A 17,242-nucleotide genomic window follows, 5' to 3' on the forward strand; every position below is an offset into this window, starting at 1 on the left:
AAACCCAAGTCACTCCGCAGTCTGGAGTTGTTTCCCCCCATCTCCATCCTGGGCACAGGGAGCACATTCCAGCCCCAAGGGCTCTGTCGTGGCTGGCACTGACTCATCCCACACCTGTGACAGAAACAGGGCAGCCCTGAGGAGAAGGGAGAGCAGCTGAGCCTCTGAGACACCACGGGAGCTTTTGCGGCTCTCTCTGCACCTCTGCTATCTCAGAAGTTCCACCCTTTATTTTCATTCTGATCTCCATCACTCTGAGCTCCTGCCCTGTTTGGAATTGCTGTGCCATAAAAATCCCTCCCAGCTCTGCCTGGCTGCAGGATCAGCTCCCCAACTGTTCATGAAGGCAGCAGACAGAGCCCGCTTGAGACTGCTCTGGAACAAGCACGGCCATAAAGTTTACATATGCTTTTAATCCTGGCAAGCAGGACTTTGACACTGCTCCAAAATTTGTCAGTCATTGGCTGGCTTTTGGACATCTTGGGGCTGTTGAACAGAGGATTTCTTTTCTTCCCCCCCCTTTTTTTTAATATTGCCATGGTAACACAAAACTTTTATTTCTTTAACTGCTGCAGCCCAAGAAGAGAATGCATGACTGAGACATTTTTATTTCATATTTCCCAGTGTGCTGCCTGGGAGCTGATGAGATTTTCTTGCAATTTTTCCTGCAATTCTTCCTTTTTTTTTTTTTTTTTTTTTTTTTTTCAATCTAAAAATAAAAAGCCAATTCCAGGTAACAAACTCAACCTGGCAAGTGGTATCTGCCTTCCATAAGGCAGAGAGGAGTTCCTAGGAAACAGACCCCCATATCCTTCCTGACAGGGACACTGGTTGGTAACACATCAGATGTCTCAGGTGCTGTCTGGGGACAAAAAAAAGGAGCAGGTGAGGCTGGTAAAGCACAAGGAATCTCTTTGTAGTCTGAGGAGCAGACAGCAGAGAAGCAGTTTAATTTACCAGCATTAAAAAATGCCTTTGAATTCTTGCGAGCCATATTTATTGCTCTCGGGCAGGAGCTTCCGCAAATGAAGAACTTCTCGTTGCTTTTAATTTTATTTTAAATTTTTGCCTTTGAGGAAGCTACGAAATAATAAATGAAAGAGCAGCTGAGCCACACTTAAAAGTGTCCAAGGGCAAAATTGTCATCACATGAGTGTTGTAAATGGTTTATCTGCAGCAAGGAGGTGCTCTCAGGGAAATCAGACCTTCAGCCTGATGGTGACAGCTCAGGAAGGAGCTGCTGGTGGCTGGTGACCTGCTGCAGCACTCCTGTAATTCCTGGATAAGCAAACTCCACTGTCTAGGGCTGGACTTTGCTCTGCAGGAGGCTGATGAGGCTTTCTGTGTGTATTTGTGGAGAAAATGGAACAGAAATCCAAACCCCACAGCAGTGCGTGCAAGGAGGGAGTTTCTCAGCTCTGGAGCAGAGGGGGGCTTTGCCATGAAGAAAACAATGTCCCAGGATTGCTTTGTTTCTTTGAGCAGAACGACCTGGAGCTTTTAAGACAGTTCACTTTGTGTAAACTGAACTTTGGACTTAAATCCCATGGCCATATTCCAGGGAGTTCCGGAGGCAGTGAAGCGGCAGAAGGCAAACCAAGTGTGACACCAGGGGCAGGGTTACCTCGAGGGGCAGGGCAGGTTTTCCACGTCAGGCTGAAACGTGGGATGGAAGCAGCTCAGGGAATTTCATCTTTCCATTCCCAGGCACAAAAGTGTTGCAAGGTAACATATTGGGATTTTAAAAAAAAATCTCCTTGCAGTTTGTGTTGGAGTTGGAAGTGTTGGAGTTTTGGTTCCAAATTGCAGTTGTCAAGTTTTCAGTTGTCAAACAAAAGCTTTAAGTGGAAGTCACAAGATCTAAGGTTCTCTTCCCTATTGCTGAAACACGAACTGAGGGAAATACTAAAAACAAAATGAGAGTTGCCAGCATTCTGTGGGCATTGGGAATGCAGTCAGGGAGTGGAGGCTGGCTGAGAGCAGCCCTGTGGTCACACACACATTGTTGTTCCGAGGGGACCATCCCCGGAGCACAGGAAATCCATTGTCAGGGATTGCTCCACTGAAGGACTTGACGCAGGAGCTGTCAGAGCAATGAGCACATGGCCCTTGCTCACATCCAGGTCCCTCTGTCCCCTGTCCCAGGGCACAGCCAGCCCTTCCCTGGCTGCAGAGGGAAGGGAGCATCTCCTCGTTTCCAAGGAGGGGGTTGGGACTGGCACAGTTGGAAATCTCTGAGCTGTGAGCCACGCTGCGAGACATTCCCTGGAAGGAGGGTAACAGCTTCCCTGTGCTCACAGGGGGAGCAGAGCAGGCAGCAGATTTTCCCCTGGACTTTGATCTGGCAGGGAGGATGCAGGACTGGGACCATCCCAGCACCCAGAGGACGCTTCTGACAGCAAAGCTGTTTCTGAGTCAAGGCTGAAATTGTGCAGAGATGATTCAGGCAGGATTTGCCTGGGTTTCATGTATCCTGTTTTATTGATTGTGTACCCCCACGGGGTTCTTTGGCTTTAGCAGAGCTGCATTCTCTTCCTTTTCCCCAAACACTGAAGCCATAAATTGAGAATGAATATTTAGGACAGCTCTAACACAAGAGAGAACTTGCCCATCCCACAGCAGCTTAAGCTGAAGTTTAAAACTACAAATCACAGGAGAAAGCAGCATCATTAAAACTTGGTTGCAGTTTTTAGAGACAAGCTTTTCCTCAAACCAGGATTTGTTGGTTTATGTCTTTCCTCAGGCTGCAGATAAGCCAGAAATAAAATTTCTGTACATCCTTCAGTGAGGAATCCACAGTTCCCTTGAGCCCCAGCAAGGTGGAGGTGGTTTCTGAAGGAAAGGACCACAAAACCATGGAGAGGTTTCAGTGTTTTTATAACTTGAATTGCACCAACCTGAGGATATTACTTAAGGATCAACACAAGTTGATTTTTCTGGAGCTGAGCAGCCTTTTGATTAGAAAAGCACTTGCTGTGGAGTAAGAGCCCAGTCATGTGGAACTGATCTGTTTTCTTTGGTGGGTGCACTCACCTTGGGAGGCTCTGGGCAGAGCTGGTGTTTGCTGGGCCTCTCTCCAAACTGTGCTGGGGCTACACAGCCCACAGCAGTCCTGAGGTGGCCACAGCTGCTGCTGGAAAAACTTGCCTGGTGTGGCAGCTCCCAGTGGGAACAGCAAATGGGCCATGCAGGAGAAAAAGGCAGGGACAGTAAACTTGTGTCACTCCTGGATGTGTGAAATAATCCATTTCTACGAAGAGAGGGGCTTGCTTTGAGCTATAAAATTCAAATATGAGGAAGTGGCAGGTTAAAGAAGCTGGGAATGGGTACACGCTCCAAATTTCATGGATTTTGAAGCCTGCTAAGGATTACAGAGTTCCCCAGATGTACTTCTATTCAGTTCCTTACTTGCTGTCAGCAAAGCTTGTAAGAAAGCAGAAGCCAAAGTGATTTTCCTGATTAATGGCTACTTTGGGAACTCCTCCAGCAGTGGAGAGGGAGCCAGCGTGCCTTTTGGCTGCTCCAACCTGTGCCTGAAGGCTATGGAGTAACAGGTACAGGTGAGAAAAGACTCCCAAACCTCTGCAGAGACCCTGGTCAGTGTGAGAGGAGGCTGGGGTGGTGAAAACCTGTCTTGGATTTTTTTGGAGTTGATCTCTTAAGCCCCACATTCTCCTAAGCCCTGCAGGAGCAGCAGATGGGAAAGCCTGTGGAAAAAGCTGGGTTTTGCTGCTTGATGTTAACTCCTTGGCCAGATGGGAGCTCTTCTGTTCTGTCTTTAAGCACCATTTGAATGGGGATGAAGTGATAAATTGGGGGGAGGGCTGGAGGGAATTCTTCTCCTGAACTGGATGTGGGGAACAGCACTCAGGAATTGGCTGGGTCTGCTTTGCAGTCCCTGCTCAGCTTGGCTCTCAGCAGGGCTGGGCACCTCCCTGGGCTGCATTTCCAGGAAATTTTCCTTGAGCCTTGCTCTTCTGGAGTCTCCTGGGCTTCAGTGGCAGCAGTGAAATCACTCGGTGCTGTCTGAGTGCCCACCCTGCCTTCCCGAGGCTGCCTCAGCTCCCCCTGCTCCTCAGCTTCTCAGCCCCTTGGCTTCGGTCCACGAGGCAAACCAGGACCCCAGGGGAAGAGCTGAGCCTTCACCTGCTGGGAAAATGGATTTTCCTGTGATGCTTTGAGATCCAGTGCACTGGGAGAAGGTTTTTAAATCACTTTGATGCCAGCGTTAAAGGCAGTTTGGGGCCTATTTCAGACTCTACTGGTTTCACCAGTGCCAGAGAGGTCACAGCAGGGTCAGTGAGAAGGAAAGTTGGATTTACTGGTTGCAAGTGCACAGATTTATGGTGCAGCACACCTGTGCTATCGACAGCAGGTTTGTGCTTTATGCTTTCCAAGATTTTCTGCTCCTTCCTTTCCTTTGTCTCCTTAAGGAACTGGCTGCCTGAAAGGGATCCCACATTTCATAGTAAAGCTGAGTTTATTTATTTGATTTCCCCAAGTGTGAGGCTGCTCAGTGACACCCCACTTGCTAAGTGAGTAATGCCTTTGACTGTCTGTGATTGCTCCGCGTGCCAGGAGCTCCAGGGCTGATGTCACCTCCTTGCTGTGGTCCATTAAAATAGAACCTTGGTTGAAGTGAGCCTGAGGAATGAGGCAGAACAATATTCCAGACCAGCTGGGTTGTGGTTTTTTCCATCCCCCCTTCCCTTGCTGCGGCTGATTTGGCTTTTGTTTGGTGCAGACCTGCAGCCCGTGACCTACTGCGAGCCGGCCTTCTGGTGCTCCATATCCTACTACGAGCTCAACCAGAGGGTGGGGGAGACCTTCCACGCCTCGCAGCCCTCCATGACCGTGGACGGCTTCACCGACCCCTCCAACTCGGAGCGCTTCTGCCTGGGGCTGCTGTCCAACGTCAACCGCAACGCGGCCGTGGAGCTCACCCGGCGCCACATCGGTAACTCACTGCCCCTGGGCAGGGGCACACCCCCAAAATCCCCTCCTCAAATGCCCCTCCATAGAAACCTCCCTTCAAAAACCCCTCCACAAAAACCCCTCCTCAGAAACCCCTCCTCAAATACCCCTTCACAAAATCCCCTCCTCAGAAACCCCATCTCAAATATCCCTCCTCAAATACCCCTCCTCAAAAACCGCTTCTCAAATACCCCTCCACAAAAACCCCTCCTCAAATACCCCTCTACAAAAACCTCTGTTAGCAGGTTTAGAGCCCTGGCTGGGAATATCTGTGGATTGCAGCAGGCTGATCCCCCATACAACAACACTTAACTGTGTTTTTTCACATAATTGTAATATAAAAATGCACCAAGGAACGCTAAAATGGCTGCATGTCATAGAATTTAAACCACTTCACACACTGGGTGTCTGGAGGGATGTCAGGGATAACTCTGTGTGTTCTTTTCCCCTCCTGCACTGTTTTATTTTCTGACTGACCTTTTATAAATGGAAACTGAGCTCCTTGATTGTCATCTCAATTTCCACTTTTCCTGCAAGGTCCCAGCCAATTTGTTTTCAGTGAAACTTGTGCTAAGTGGAACATCCCAAATTGCTGCAGTTTTGCTAAAAGTCAATTGCTTGTTCTTTACTGTTTTCTGCTGGCTCCTATCAAAAATGGACTTGATTTTTGTCCTAATTTTGCTCCCCTTTCCTGGGCAGTAGAATTCTCCTTCTTGCACAGGAGGATCTTTCCTCACCTGTTTTGAAGGTTATTATACTCCAGTCCCCAAAACCCACCAAGATTCAGAAATCTGATTTTAAATGCAGCATACTCCTTCTGCTCTGTGGAAGGATGAAAGCAACACATTCAAACAGGAATGTGAGACCACATCAAATGTTTATTTGAGCAACAAAATGTAATCTTCAGCTTTGTTCTATCATTAACTGAGATTTTAATGATTTGTGTAAGCACCTATGGGCAGTGTACGTGTCCTGGTACACAAAGTCATCTCCAGCAAAAGGCAAGGATTTGGAAGTGCTATGGAATTTCATTCCAAATCATTGAGTAAATCCCCAAACAGTTGTGTCCAGCTGGGATGACTTTCAGAAGAAATGATGATTTTCATGTGTTAACTGATAGAAATGATGACTTTCATGTGTTAACTGATAGAACATTCATATGGAAAATATCAGTGTGCGCGTGTTTGGAGGGACCTGGCTGGGGCTGGAGGTACAATTCCAACTGGAGCTGGTGCTCCTGCCTCCCTCAGCTCACCTGGCCCTTGGAGCCGTTTATTGGAATGTCCAGTGGGACAGAGTTTCCATCACTGGTAGCTGAGCTGCTGGTTTAGAGCTGGCTAGGGAGCCGTCCCAGCCCCTGGGGCAGTTTTACAGCTGTTCCCATCACTGATCCCCCTGAGAGAGCCATCCCAGCCCCTGGGGCAGGTTTTCCCCCTGAGGGAGCCATCCCAACCTCTGGGGCAGTTTTCCCCCTGAGGGAACCATCCCAACCCCAGGGTCAGTTTTCCCCCTGAGGGAACCATCCCCAACCCCAGGGTCAGTTTTCCCCCCTGAGGGAGCCATCCCAGCTCCAGGGTCAGTTTTCCCCCCTGAGGGAGCCATCCCAGCTCCAGGGTCAGTTTTCCCCCCTGAGGGAGCCATCCCAACCCCAGGGTCAGTTTTCCCCAGTGTTTTCCTCCCTGAGGGAACCATCCCAGCCCCGGGGTCAGTTTTCCCCACTGAGGGAGCCATCCCAGCCCCGGGGTCAGTTTTCCCCGGTGTTTTTCCCCCTGAGGGAGCTGTCCCAGCCCCTGGGGCAGTTCATCTCCCCTGAGGGAGCCATCCCAACCCCAGGGTCAGTTTTCCCCTTGAGGGAGCCATCACAATCTCTGGGGCAGTTTTCCCCGGTGTTTTCCCCACTGAGGGAGCCATCCCAGCCCCGGGGTCAGTTTTCCCCGGTGTTTTCCCCACTGAGGGAGCCATCCCAGCCCCGGGGTCAGTTTTCCCCGGTGTTTTCCCCCCTGAGGGAACCATCCCAGCCCCGGGGTCAGTTTTCCCCTTGAGGGAGCCATCACAATCTCTGGGGCAGTTTTCCCCGGTGTTTTCCCCACTGAGGGAGCCATCCCAGCCCCGGGGTCAGTTTTTCCCGGTGTTTTCCCCCCTGAGGGAACCATCCCAGCCCCGGGGTCAGTTTTCCCCGGTGTTTTTCCCGGCGTTTTCCCCGCTGACCCTCGCTGTGTCGCAGGCCGCGGCGTGAGGCTGTACTACATCGGCGGGGAGGTGTTCGCCGAGTGCCTCAGCGACAGCGCCATCTTCGTGCAGTCGCCGAACTGCAACCAGCGCTACGGCTGGCACCCGGCCACGGTCTGCAAGATCCCGCCAGGTAAGGGCAGCCGCGGCCCCTGCCCTGCTCCTCGCACCCAGCCTTCTGTAAAACCATAGCACGGGGCGGGGTTGCGTCGGGTTGGGTTGCGTTGGAACATCCCCTTCCACACCTGCCGCTACCCCGTGCTGCTCCAAGCCCCGTCCAGCCGGGCCTGGAGCACTTCCTGGAAGGGGAGTCCACAAATTCTTTGGAAAATCTATTTTACTCTTTCAGAAGTCACTCCACAATTCCAGCAGGGCATTTTTATAGCCTAAGAGATAGAGGTACTGCTGAAAGGAGCTGCTGTGGAGGCTCCAGTAGTTGCATTACATTCGTCCAACAGAACAGGATCTAAGCACAACTTAGAGCAGAATCTGCCGTTTGTTCCCTCAGTGTTTGATCAGTCTGTTGTTGTATTGTAATTATCTCAGAGACACATTGATAATTTTGTTTGTGCCTCTACGTAATGGTAAGAAAAGTCTCTTAATTTAGATTCACCCATAACAGATTTAAATTGTTCATTTTTCCTGGCTCTAGTAAAATCCCTTCCTCTGTGTGAATTGGTATGTTCTAAAGAAATCACGTTTGCAGACACCTTGTTCTGGTTACAGTCTGAAGTTTTTGCTGAGAGATTACAAGATAATTTATTTCATCTATTCGGGAAGAAAAGGCTTTTTTGTTAGATAAATGCAAAAAGCTGGTAAGAGAGGACATGCTGTTTGAAATGGAATTTGGTTATTTAGCTAAGCTTACACAGGCTGACTTTTTTACAGTTAAAAGCCTGTATATATTTAAAAACTGAACTTCTTTGTTTAGAAATATTTGAATTCTTTTCTTTTGAGAGGAGATCCATACGCTCCGAGCTCTGGCCCATCCTAATGGGTTTCTTTTCTCAGATGCAGCTGCCAGTGCTGCAAATTATGACTTAATTCTCCACCACATCACAGAGTCCACCCTGGCTGGAGTCAGCATCTGCAGACATGAAAAGCCCACATTTCCGCTCAGACCCAGCTCAGGCGCAGTTTTTGGATCCAGCTCTCCCCACTTTTGCCACAGTCTTTGGCCGCCCGTTCTTCCAGTCTTTGCTGGGTTTGAAGCAGTTTCTTCATTGCCTTGTTGACAGGATCGAGTCGTTGCCGCTGTCCCCCATGGAGGGACCTGTTCCCAGGTGCTCCTGAGGGCTGGGATCCTCCTGGAGTCGATTCCTCCTTCCCTGAGCTCAGCCTGGCCCTGGCATTTCCACCCTTCAAACTTCCCTTCAGGCTCCCTGGGACTGCAGCCCCTGGGCTCTTCCCTGCTTCCAGAAGTGGGCAGCGCTTCCTGCAGCTGCTGCGGTCACCCTTTGCTCCACAGCAGATGAGTCCAGCCCAGGAGAGGAGGCTCACAAAGTGATTTTTAGCAAAACCCAATTCATCCCACTCCAGATGTTGTTTTTCAGCCTTGGCCCATGTGTAATCCCAAATGAGCCTTAGCTGAGTGCCTGGTTTCAGAGTTTAACTTGTTTATGGTTATCTGGGAGAAAGCAAACGTAGAAACACTCTTTAGTGGGGCATTTATTTATTTATTTATCTAAACTATGAAGGATGTTATTATATTTCACCTTTTTCCCCTAAGAACAGTTGAATAAGTTGTTCTCAGTTGTTTAGCTGGGGATAAACATCAGGGGACAAACTTGTGTTTTAAAAAGAAAGTGTTTGGCACGTAATAGTGAAACTGGAGAGAGGATTTGAGCAGGAGCAGCCCTGCCACCAGCCCTGGCAGCCTCTTTAACCCTCAGAGCTGCTTCCTGGTGTGTCAGAGTGGTTTCACTTCAGAGCTTCCCTGTTGTGTGACAGACCCCGTGTCAATCCAGCACAGGGAGCTCCCGTTCTTAGCCTGTTCATTCCTGCCCCCCAGGCCCTGCAGGGATCTCTGCTGGTGAGTGCTCAGTCATAGTCAGGCTTTAAATTACAATAGGAAGGCAGTGGTGTCCAGGAGAGAGAAGAAGGTTCCACGGGAGGATCCCAAGCCTGGTCCCTCCACTCACAATCTGCTGGGGGGGGCCCCGCATTCAGAATTCTCCCCTTTTCCTTCTTGCTGTGAAAGTGTGGCCGCCTCCATTCCTGGCTCTGGGCTCAGAGCACATGGGAAAGCAGCCCGGAGTTCCTCTGAAAAAGCAGAACTCTCACTCCCATCAAGCCAACGCCTTGTCCTTGCTGTGTCCTTTCCCCCAGGCTGCAACCTGAAGATTTTTAACAACCAGGAGTTCGCTGCGCTGCTGGCGCAGTCGGTGAACCAGGGCTTCGAGGCCGTGTACCAGCTGACGCGCATGTGCACCATCCGCATGAGCTTCGTCAAGGGCTGGGGTGCCGAGTACAGGTGGGACCCCGCGCTGCTGCCAGCCCCAGCAGGCTGGGGGAGCCCCGCTGGGCTGCCACTGCTGTCCCGAGGGGAATCGGCCTCTTCGGGAACACGGAGGGCTTACGGCTCTTGGGAATGGGTTGGGGATCAGCCCGGGCTCTGCTTCTCCTCAGCTCCCGGCTGGGAGAGCCCTGCAGAGCTGTCACTGCTGTTTGAAAACAGGGAGTCAGCCCAGGGCCTGTTCAGGAACACACGTGGGTTGTGGCTCTTGGGAATGGGTTGGTCTGCTCTCTTTGTGGGATACACCTGGAAGAGAACATGTGGTAGGAAGCGAGAGCTTTACCTGGAGCACACAGATAAATTCACGTGGCCCATATAGGAAAAACGACGTTTTTTCTTACAATTAGACATGATTTGGGTAGGTTGAGTGTCTTAAGACTGCACTTCTGTCAAGGCAGGATCATAGAATACTGGAATGGTTTGGGTTGGATCCCTTCCAGGGATCCAGGGGCAGTCACAGCTTCTCTGGGCACCTGTGCCAGGGCCTGCCCAGCCTCACAGGAATTCCTTCCCAGTATCCCATCTAACCCTGTCCTCTGCCAGTGGATCCACTCCCTGTGTCCTGTCCCTCCATGCCCTTGTGGAAGTACAGCGTGAGTGTGAGTGCTTCCCATGGGTTGGATTTAATGCTTCTTTTATTAGGGACTAATGGGATTAAAATAAAAGCAGATTGACTTGAAAAAAATTATATTTGAAAAAAAAATGTGAGAGTTGCTGAAAAACTATAGTTAAAATTATATAGTATATAAATTCTATATTATATATAGTTTAATCTCCTGATCTTTTCCTTAGGGCTTGCCATACGGCAAGTGGGAGAATGTGGGAGCTGCAGGATCACTGTTTTTCCCAATGAATAGTGGGGCTAAAGGGAGATGCAGGAGGTCTGGTGTGTGGGATGGATGATGTGGTCACTCTGACCCCACAAGGATGCTGGGGATGCTGTGGGAACAGAGCATTCCACCCCACTGGTGAGCAAACATTCGAGGAAGAGCAATCAGGCGTGGATGGTACAAGCAGGGGAAATGAAATTTGGTGAACAATGGATGTTTTCTGAGAGGGAGAGCTGGTGAGGATTCAAGCCCAGGGTGATGTGGAAGTATTGGACTCAGCACCCTTTAAAGCTGTGGCATTACTCGAAGCTCCGTGGGGTCGCTGCCATTCCGGGGCTGCTCTGCTGCAGGAGGGGGAGAGGCCTCAGGACCAGCTGGAGCCCGGGCCCCGCACGTTGCTCTGCCACTTTCTTCATTTCTCCAGATGTTTGGAGTCCATTTTGTTTTGAAATCGTCGGGGCCAGAGCAGCTCAGGGCTGGCTCCCAGCCAGGCCCTAATGAGCTCCAGCCGAGCGTGACTTACGGAAAGTCAGGGATGCCCGCGCGCTCCGGGGCTGCTCTCCCCATCCCGCTGTCCCTGCCACAGCGGTCTCCATCTGATGCAGAGATGCAGATGTTCCTGTGGGAGCGTCCAGAGTGCCGTTCCCCGATTCCTGGTCCACCCTTGGGCAGTCTGTGGGGGTGTTCAGTGCTCCTCTGCGCCAGGGATTTGGCGCAGGGAAGGGGGAGAAGCCAATTCCATGAGCAGCCTGTGATGGACAGGAACGGGGATGGTGCTGGGAGCTCAGGGCAGCCCCCCAAGCACAGGGTCCCCTTTTCACCCCGGTTGTCCCTGGCTCCCACAGATTTCAGGTTCTCCCTCCCATCACCAGATTCCAAGGGCAGCTTCTGTGGGAAGTGGGGGTGCAAAGCGAGGCTGTTTCCAGGCTGTTCCTCCTGTTTGTAATCTCCCTCCTCCACAGCAGCTGTCCCTGCCTGGAACAAGACCTCGGCCGTGCCTCAGCAGAGGAGGGAGAGCCCCTGGCTCCATGTCTTGGTCTCCTTTTCCTTCTTTCCCTCCCCATCTCTGTGCTTTGCCACCTGGAGATACCTGTGGGGTCTGGGCTCAGGGAGAGCAGACGAGAACAGAGATTGTGCAGGGGAAGGTCAGAGCAGCTGAGCTCCACCCCTGCAGGGCCCATGGATGCAGGGAGGATCTGCAGGGCTTGGGGTGAGCTCTTCACAGCACTTCCACATTCTACTACAACCCAAGGGTACAGTACAAAGGGAATATCCTTGTTTTGTGCATAGGGAAACGGAACGTATTTGGTGAACACAGACCTTGCTGTCTAACTAGGAAAGGTCTGCAAGGGAAAAATGGGTTTTGCTTAGATCAGCACCTTCCTTTCCCTTCAGGGACCAGCTGCCTGTTCCTAGGAATCTGAGCAGTAAATAGCAAGCTGCTCCTGTGGGATCATAACAGGTATGAAGGGACAAGGTGGGTTTTTAAAAGAAACAGCAGCGCAGGCCAGAGGCCGTTCAGAGGAGAGCCATTCCTTTGGCCAGGGTGGTTGTGGAAGCAGCTCAGGAGCTGGGAAGCCTTTTCTGTTTGCAGAGTTCTGTTGGTCACGTTGGTGTTGTGTGCTCTTCCCCTGGCAGGAGGCAGACCGTGACCAGCACTCCCTGCTGGATCGAGCTGCACCTCAACGGGCCCCTGCAGTGGCTGGACAAGGTCCTCACACAGATGGGCTCCCCCAGCATCCGCTGCTCCAGCGTCTCCTAAGGAAACCCCTCCTGGGGGCCCGTGGGGGAACAAGGACTCTGCAACACCCTTAGCAACGGCATAGTAAACAACTCCCCAGTTACTCAAGCGATGAGAAAAAAAAATCTGCTTCAAAAACAAAAAAGAAGTGGGTTTTCTTTGTTTTGTTGTTGTTTTTAAATACCCATTTAAGCCACTTCCACTGAAACTGTCGGCACTTTGGTCGGGATGCTCCGGGGCCGCTGCAGTTGGAATTTGGAGCTGGAGTTGGTGAGGATAAAGAGCTGGATGTTGTTTCAGTGGAGAGCAGGCAGTGCTCACCTGCCTCCAGGCTGTGTGTGGCACAGGAGCCATCCCAGCTGGCAGGAAACTTTCCCTTCTCTCGCACAACTCCAGGCTCCGCAGCATCCCAGGAACACCAGAGCGTGTGGGGCTCCAGGATGGGAACACCAGAGCCTGTGGGGCTCCAGGATGGGAACACCAGACCCCGTGGGGCTCCAGGATGGGAACACCAGACCCCGTGGGGCTCCAGGATGGGAACACCAGACCCCGTGGGACTCTGGGGTGGCTCCTGCTCGTGCATTCCTTCACCACCCACCTGATGCACACCGGTGCTGCAGCAGCAGGGGGGAAGGAGGCATTTCAAACACCCAAAAGAAGGAATTGCCCCAGGAATGTTCCCAAAAGGAAGGAATTTCCACACTGGACTTGCAGCAAGGAGGCAGAGCCTTGCCTGGTGCCCGGGGGATGATGCCCTCATGGATCAGCCTGGATTCACATGGAGCAAAAGCCCACTTTGAGGCTCTTTGTGGTGTTGCTGCAGCGATTTCAGGCTGGAGCTGCTCCCAGAGGGAGAACTGTCCCGTGGGGAGCCCTGCCTGGAGCAGCTCAGGCTCAGTTCTCTGCAGTCTGTCTGCATTAACTGCAGCAGGTCGGGGCTGTGTTTTCCCAGTCTCTGCCTCTCCAAAGCCCCAGGGGCTCCGTGTCCAGGTGGAGCAGGGATGGAATGTCCAGGCCTGGCTGTGGAGCACCCCTGCAGGGGGATCCTGTGCTGTCACATGCACAGCCAGGACATCTCAGACACAACCACCCCTCTGTGTGAAACTGTTCCAGCTGATGAAAATGCTCTTAGATGTGTTTTTGCCTGGAGAAATTGGGAGAGTGTGTATTTACTTGTATTATAAAATGTTCATTTTAAACATATATGCTCCAGACTGTTTAATATTTTTTATCCCTGCAGCAACTGTCGTGGCAAACAATTTCCTCAACTGGAAAAAACCCCTTAGCACTTGTTTTTATGGTTCACAGTTGCCAAATAAGTCTCATAACTTTGTCAGTGCTGTCCAATTATCTGTTTCTTTATATCTGCAGTGAATATCTTATGCATTTGTGCCAAAATATTGGAGAGGGGAGAAGGTGATAATCAGTTTCCTATGGAAATCTTTTTTTTCTTGTTTTTTTTATGTATGAAAGACAAACAAGCTGGATGTGGCTGTGGGAAGGACTGACTGGGATGGACTTGAGGATGGTTTTGATAAAGCTTTAGTCCTGCAAACTTCTGTGGGAGTGCCCTGATCCACTGGGGGAACTGATTGGATCAAACGCCCACCAGGAATTTCCATGCTCCTCCTTTGCCAAGGCTCCTTCCTCTGAGACCTCTACCAGCCTCTCCTGCTTTGCCAAGCCCACCGCTCCTGGAGCTGAGGGGACCCAGTGCCACCAGGACAGATCCCAGAGGCCACTGCTGCTGCTGCTGGAATGCGGATGAAGGGATGGTTTGGGGAGGTCCCTTCCAGAAACAAGGGATTGCCTTGTTTGAACATGTGAAACGTGAGGAGGACTCTCGGTGGTGGATGTGCTCCTGGTGACACAGGACTTTGGGATATCCTCTGGCTGAGTCTGGACTGGAGCTGTTCTGTGCAGGACAAGCAGCACTGGAGGCTGTTAGGGTGTTTGATTCGTTAAATTTTGCAATGTGTCTGATCTGAGTTACACCTCTGCCCGCACAGACTGGGGCAAGAAGAGATCTGTATAAAGTAGGATTTTTTGGGCCTTTTACAAAGCAGGTCTCTTGTCACCATGGATTGGATCAGATACAGGTTTCTAACATAGCTGCAAAGAAAAGTTTATCCTGAATTTTGTAGAAATATTTGACTTTTGGCTGTTTAAATGAGAGGAGGGAAATGTGCTCTGTAAAATGGCCCCAGGTTTCCTCCGTGAGTGTCTTACTTGCTTGTTTTGGTGACAAATGTCGTGTTGCTGTTCTCAGAATCCCAGAGGAAATTGGAGTGTGGTGCCTCCTGCAGTAACCACAGAAATGCCATCTGAAATCCCAGAGGCAGGGATTACAGGTGATGGTGTGAGCAGGAGCCCAGCCTGATCCAGAGGCCACGAGTGGGAACAAATCCCAACTTTAATATGAAATTTGCGCACAGAGTCACCTCCTCAGCCAACCTGGATTTCCGCTGGGAACCCGAGCTACAGCCCCTTGCTAAAGGATAATTAATTGCTGACCGTTATTAATTGAGGCCTTTTGAAACCCAGGATTCAGATGATGCATAAAAACTTCGGTTAATCTCCCCTCATCATCCCTTAAGTGAAATGACTTGCAGTGGAAAATGTGAGCTGGCCCAGCAGTGCAGTGAGATAAAGGGGAGATTATCTCCACTCCAGCATTAATTTCCTCTCTCCCCTTTGTTTGCTGCTCCCCGATTCATGAAAGCTCTGTGGGTTCTGGAGTCACCTTGGGGAGCCCAGGGGATGGGGCTGGGCTGGGGCTGAGCCCAGGGATGTTGTGCCCAAGCTGCCCTGGATGCTCACAGTTGCAGTGGCTGCAGATGAGGTGAATTCCCGTTCCTGGGCCACCAAGGCCAGGGAGCAGGGATTGGGCTGGGATTGCTGGAGGCAGCAGGGCCCTGAGGGCGCGGGAGGCTTTGTTTGATTTCTCCTAGAACTTGATGAAAGCAGCTTTGGTGTGGAGCTCAAAGGGATGGGCACAGCCTGCCCTGGCTCAGATTGCAGCTCCAGGGCTGGAATATCCTCTCCTTTCATGGCAGGCTGGGCTGTCTCTCCAGATTTTCCTCTCCAGAGTCAGTAGCAGGACCTTTGACTCTTCCCTTGGTGTGGCTGCACAGCAGGGCCTGGCTGCTGGCAGAGGACACCCTGTGCTTTCCCAGGCGTGGTGATCTGTTTGTCGTTAATGTATTGAATTGCAGGTTGCATTTTGTGTTAAGCTTGTCTTAGGAGTAATCCAGTGCTGTCCATTTGACTTAATCTCCAGCGATCAGTGTGCATATGCACAAAGATGGAGAAATCCCATCCAAGGCATTTCCCTGGAGCTCTGGCTGCCCGTGTCCCAGGAAAAGGCTGAGGGAGCCCCTGAGTTACTCAGAGTTTCCTCCTGCTTGCATCAGCATGCTTGAACCCTGCAGGATCCTCTGCGGGGTGAAGGATGTTCAGGACTCCTCCCAAGCAGGCGGTGGCACCTGTGCCTTGAGCTGCTTCCCGACTGAAAAAGCAGGAAGAACCCAGCCCAGGGAAGGACTACAGGCACATCCACAGCACCCAGAGCACTCCTGGTTCTGTGAGGGGCAGGAGGATGGAATTCTGTGGCTGCGCTAAGCTGGGATGAGAACCAGGCCCTCTCTAATGGTGGCCTGAGCGGTGTGCTTTGGAGGTTCCATGTTTTTTAGTATGTACCTGCTTTTGTATTTATGTGTCTTTCTCCAATATTCAAATGAATCCAATATTTAATTTTTACCAGAAGGGGCAATTTAGGACTCAGTATTAAATCTTCCATGTGCTCCTTGCTGATGATTGCTGGAGGAGTTTGTGATGTGAGAACAGAGCTGAGCACAAAGTCCCCGAGCCCTCGGGAGCCACGGTGCTGCTGCTGCAGCAAGTCAGGGCCCCCGACAGGCCCTTGGTGCTCCTCGGGGCTCGATGGGGCTTTAAAAACCAAATCCTGTTCCTCCAGAGCTGCTTGGGTCATCCTCTGTCCCTCCAGACGTGGCAGGTTCCTCCTCTGCCCCCCAGAGCAGCCGGGTTCCCCGTGCTGGCTGTGCCGGGACACCCAGCCCTTCCCTGGATGGAGGCACCGGGGCTGGCAGCTCCTCCCTGGCTCCCCTCCTGCCCTCCCCTGCCGCATTCCCGCCCTTGTTACTCGAGGCCTGTCCCATGTACGCCCTCCCTCCCTTTCCATGTGGAACTGTAAGGTCTGTTTATGACATTTTAATAAACTTTGATTTGAAAACTGAGGCTCGTGAGCACATCAGGCTGTCAGAGGAATGTATTTAAGGACACAAATTGACAGTTTGGGGTGCTGCCAAGACAACTGGGACACGGCAGCATCCTCAGGCTTGTGCAATCCCAGTAAAGCACACGAGAGCTCAGTGACAGGTAAGACCCTTGTTCTTTTTACAGCTGGGACAGTTTTGTTCAAGAATTTAAAGCCAAATATATAAAAAATAATTTAAAAATTGCACTTAGTTCTTTTAACTAACAGGACTCAGAGGTGAGTATAAGTGGAGTTCTGTGCTCCCAGGATTTACTGTCCAGTTGCTGGAGAACTCGGGCACAGTTGAGAATTCACGCGTTCAAAGTGCCACTGCGATTCCTCTGCAGGGCTGGGAACTGGGGAACTCCGTTACCAGCTCGGGCAACTGGGGAGCTGTTAGCAGCTCAGGAGAGCAGGAGCTGCAGAGCATTCACTGCTCAGCCTGCAGTGTCCTGTCAGGAGCAGAGCCCCAGTTCCTGCCGTGTGTCCATGGAGCAGCTGCAGACACGAGTCCAGCCAGTAAATCCTGGAGAAAACCCTTCAGGAGCAGAGATTCCACCCTCCCTCCCTGGTGAGCCGCCCTGTGCTCCTGATGGGAAAGTTTTCCTGATGAACCCCCAGGCTGCGATGCCACTGCCCGAGGGCAGAATTCCAACAGCCCCTGGCTGAGGGCGGGC

The 17,242-nt window shown here is 51.4% G+C and overlaps 1 protein-coding gene across 2 annotated transcripts in view; it reads left to right on the forward strand.

Annotated features, from left to right (window-relative positions):
• The window catches only part of SMAD3 (SMAD family member 3), a 69,463-nt gene extending 52,918 nt beyond the window's left edge, over positions 1–16,545 (forward strand). For both annotated transcript variants that reach the window (XM_038146615.1, XM_038146614.1), the window contains exons 6-9: positions 4,745–4,957; positions 7,199–7,336; positions 9,532–9,676; positions 12,187–16,545. In XM_038146615.1, coding sequence (XP_038002543.1) covers positions 4,745–4,957; positions 7,199–7,336; positions 9,532–9,676; positions 12,187–12,310 — 620 coding nt within the window. In that variant the 3' untranslated portion in view covers positions 12,311–16,545. The remainder of the gene's footprint in view (positions 1–4,744; positions 4,958–7,198; positions 7,337–9,531; positions 9,677–12,186) is intronic.
• The last annotated feature ends 697 nt before the right edge of the window (positions 16,546–17,242 follow it).

Source organism: Motacilla alba, chromosome 10, assembly GCF_015832195.1.
Source record: "Motacilla alba alba isolate MOTALB_02 chromosome 10, Motacilla_alba_V1.0_pri, whole genome shotgun sequence".
Lineage (NCBI taxonomy): Eukaryota > Metazoa > Chordata > Aves > Passeriformes > Motacillidae > Motacilla > Motacilla alba.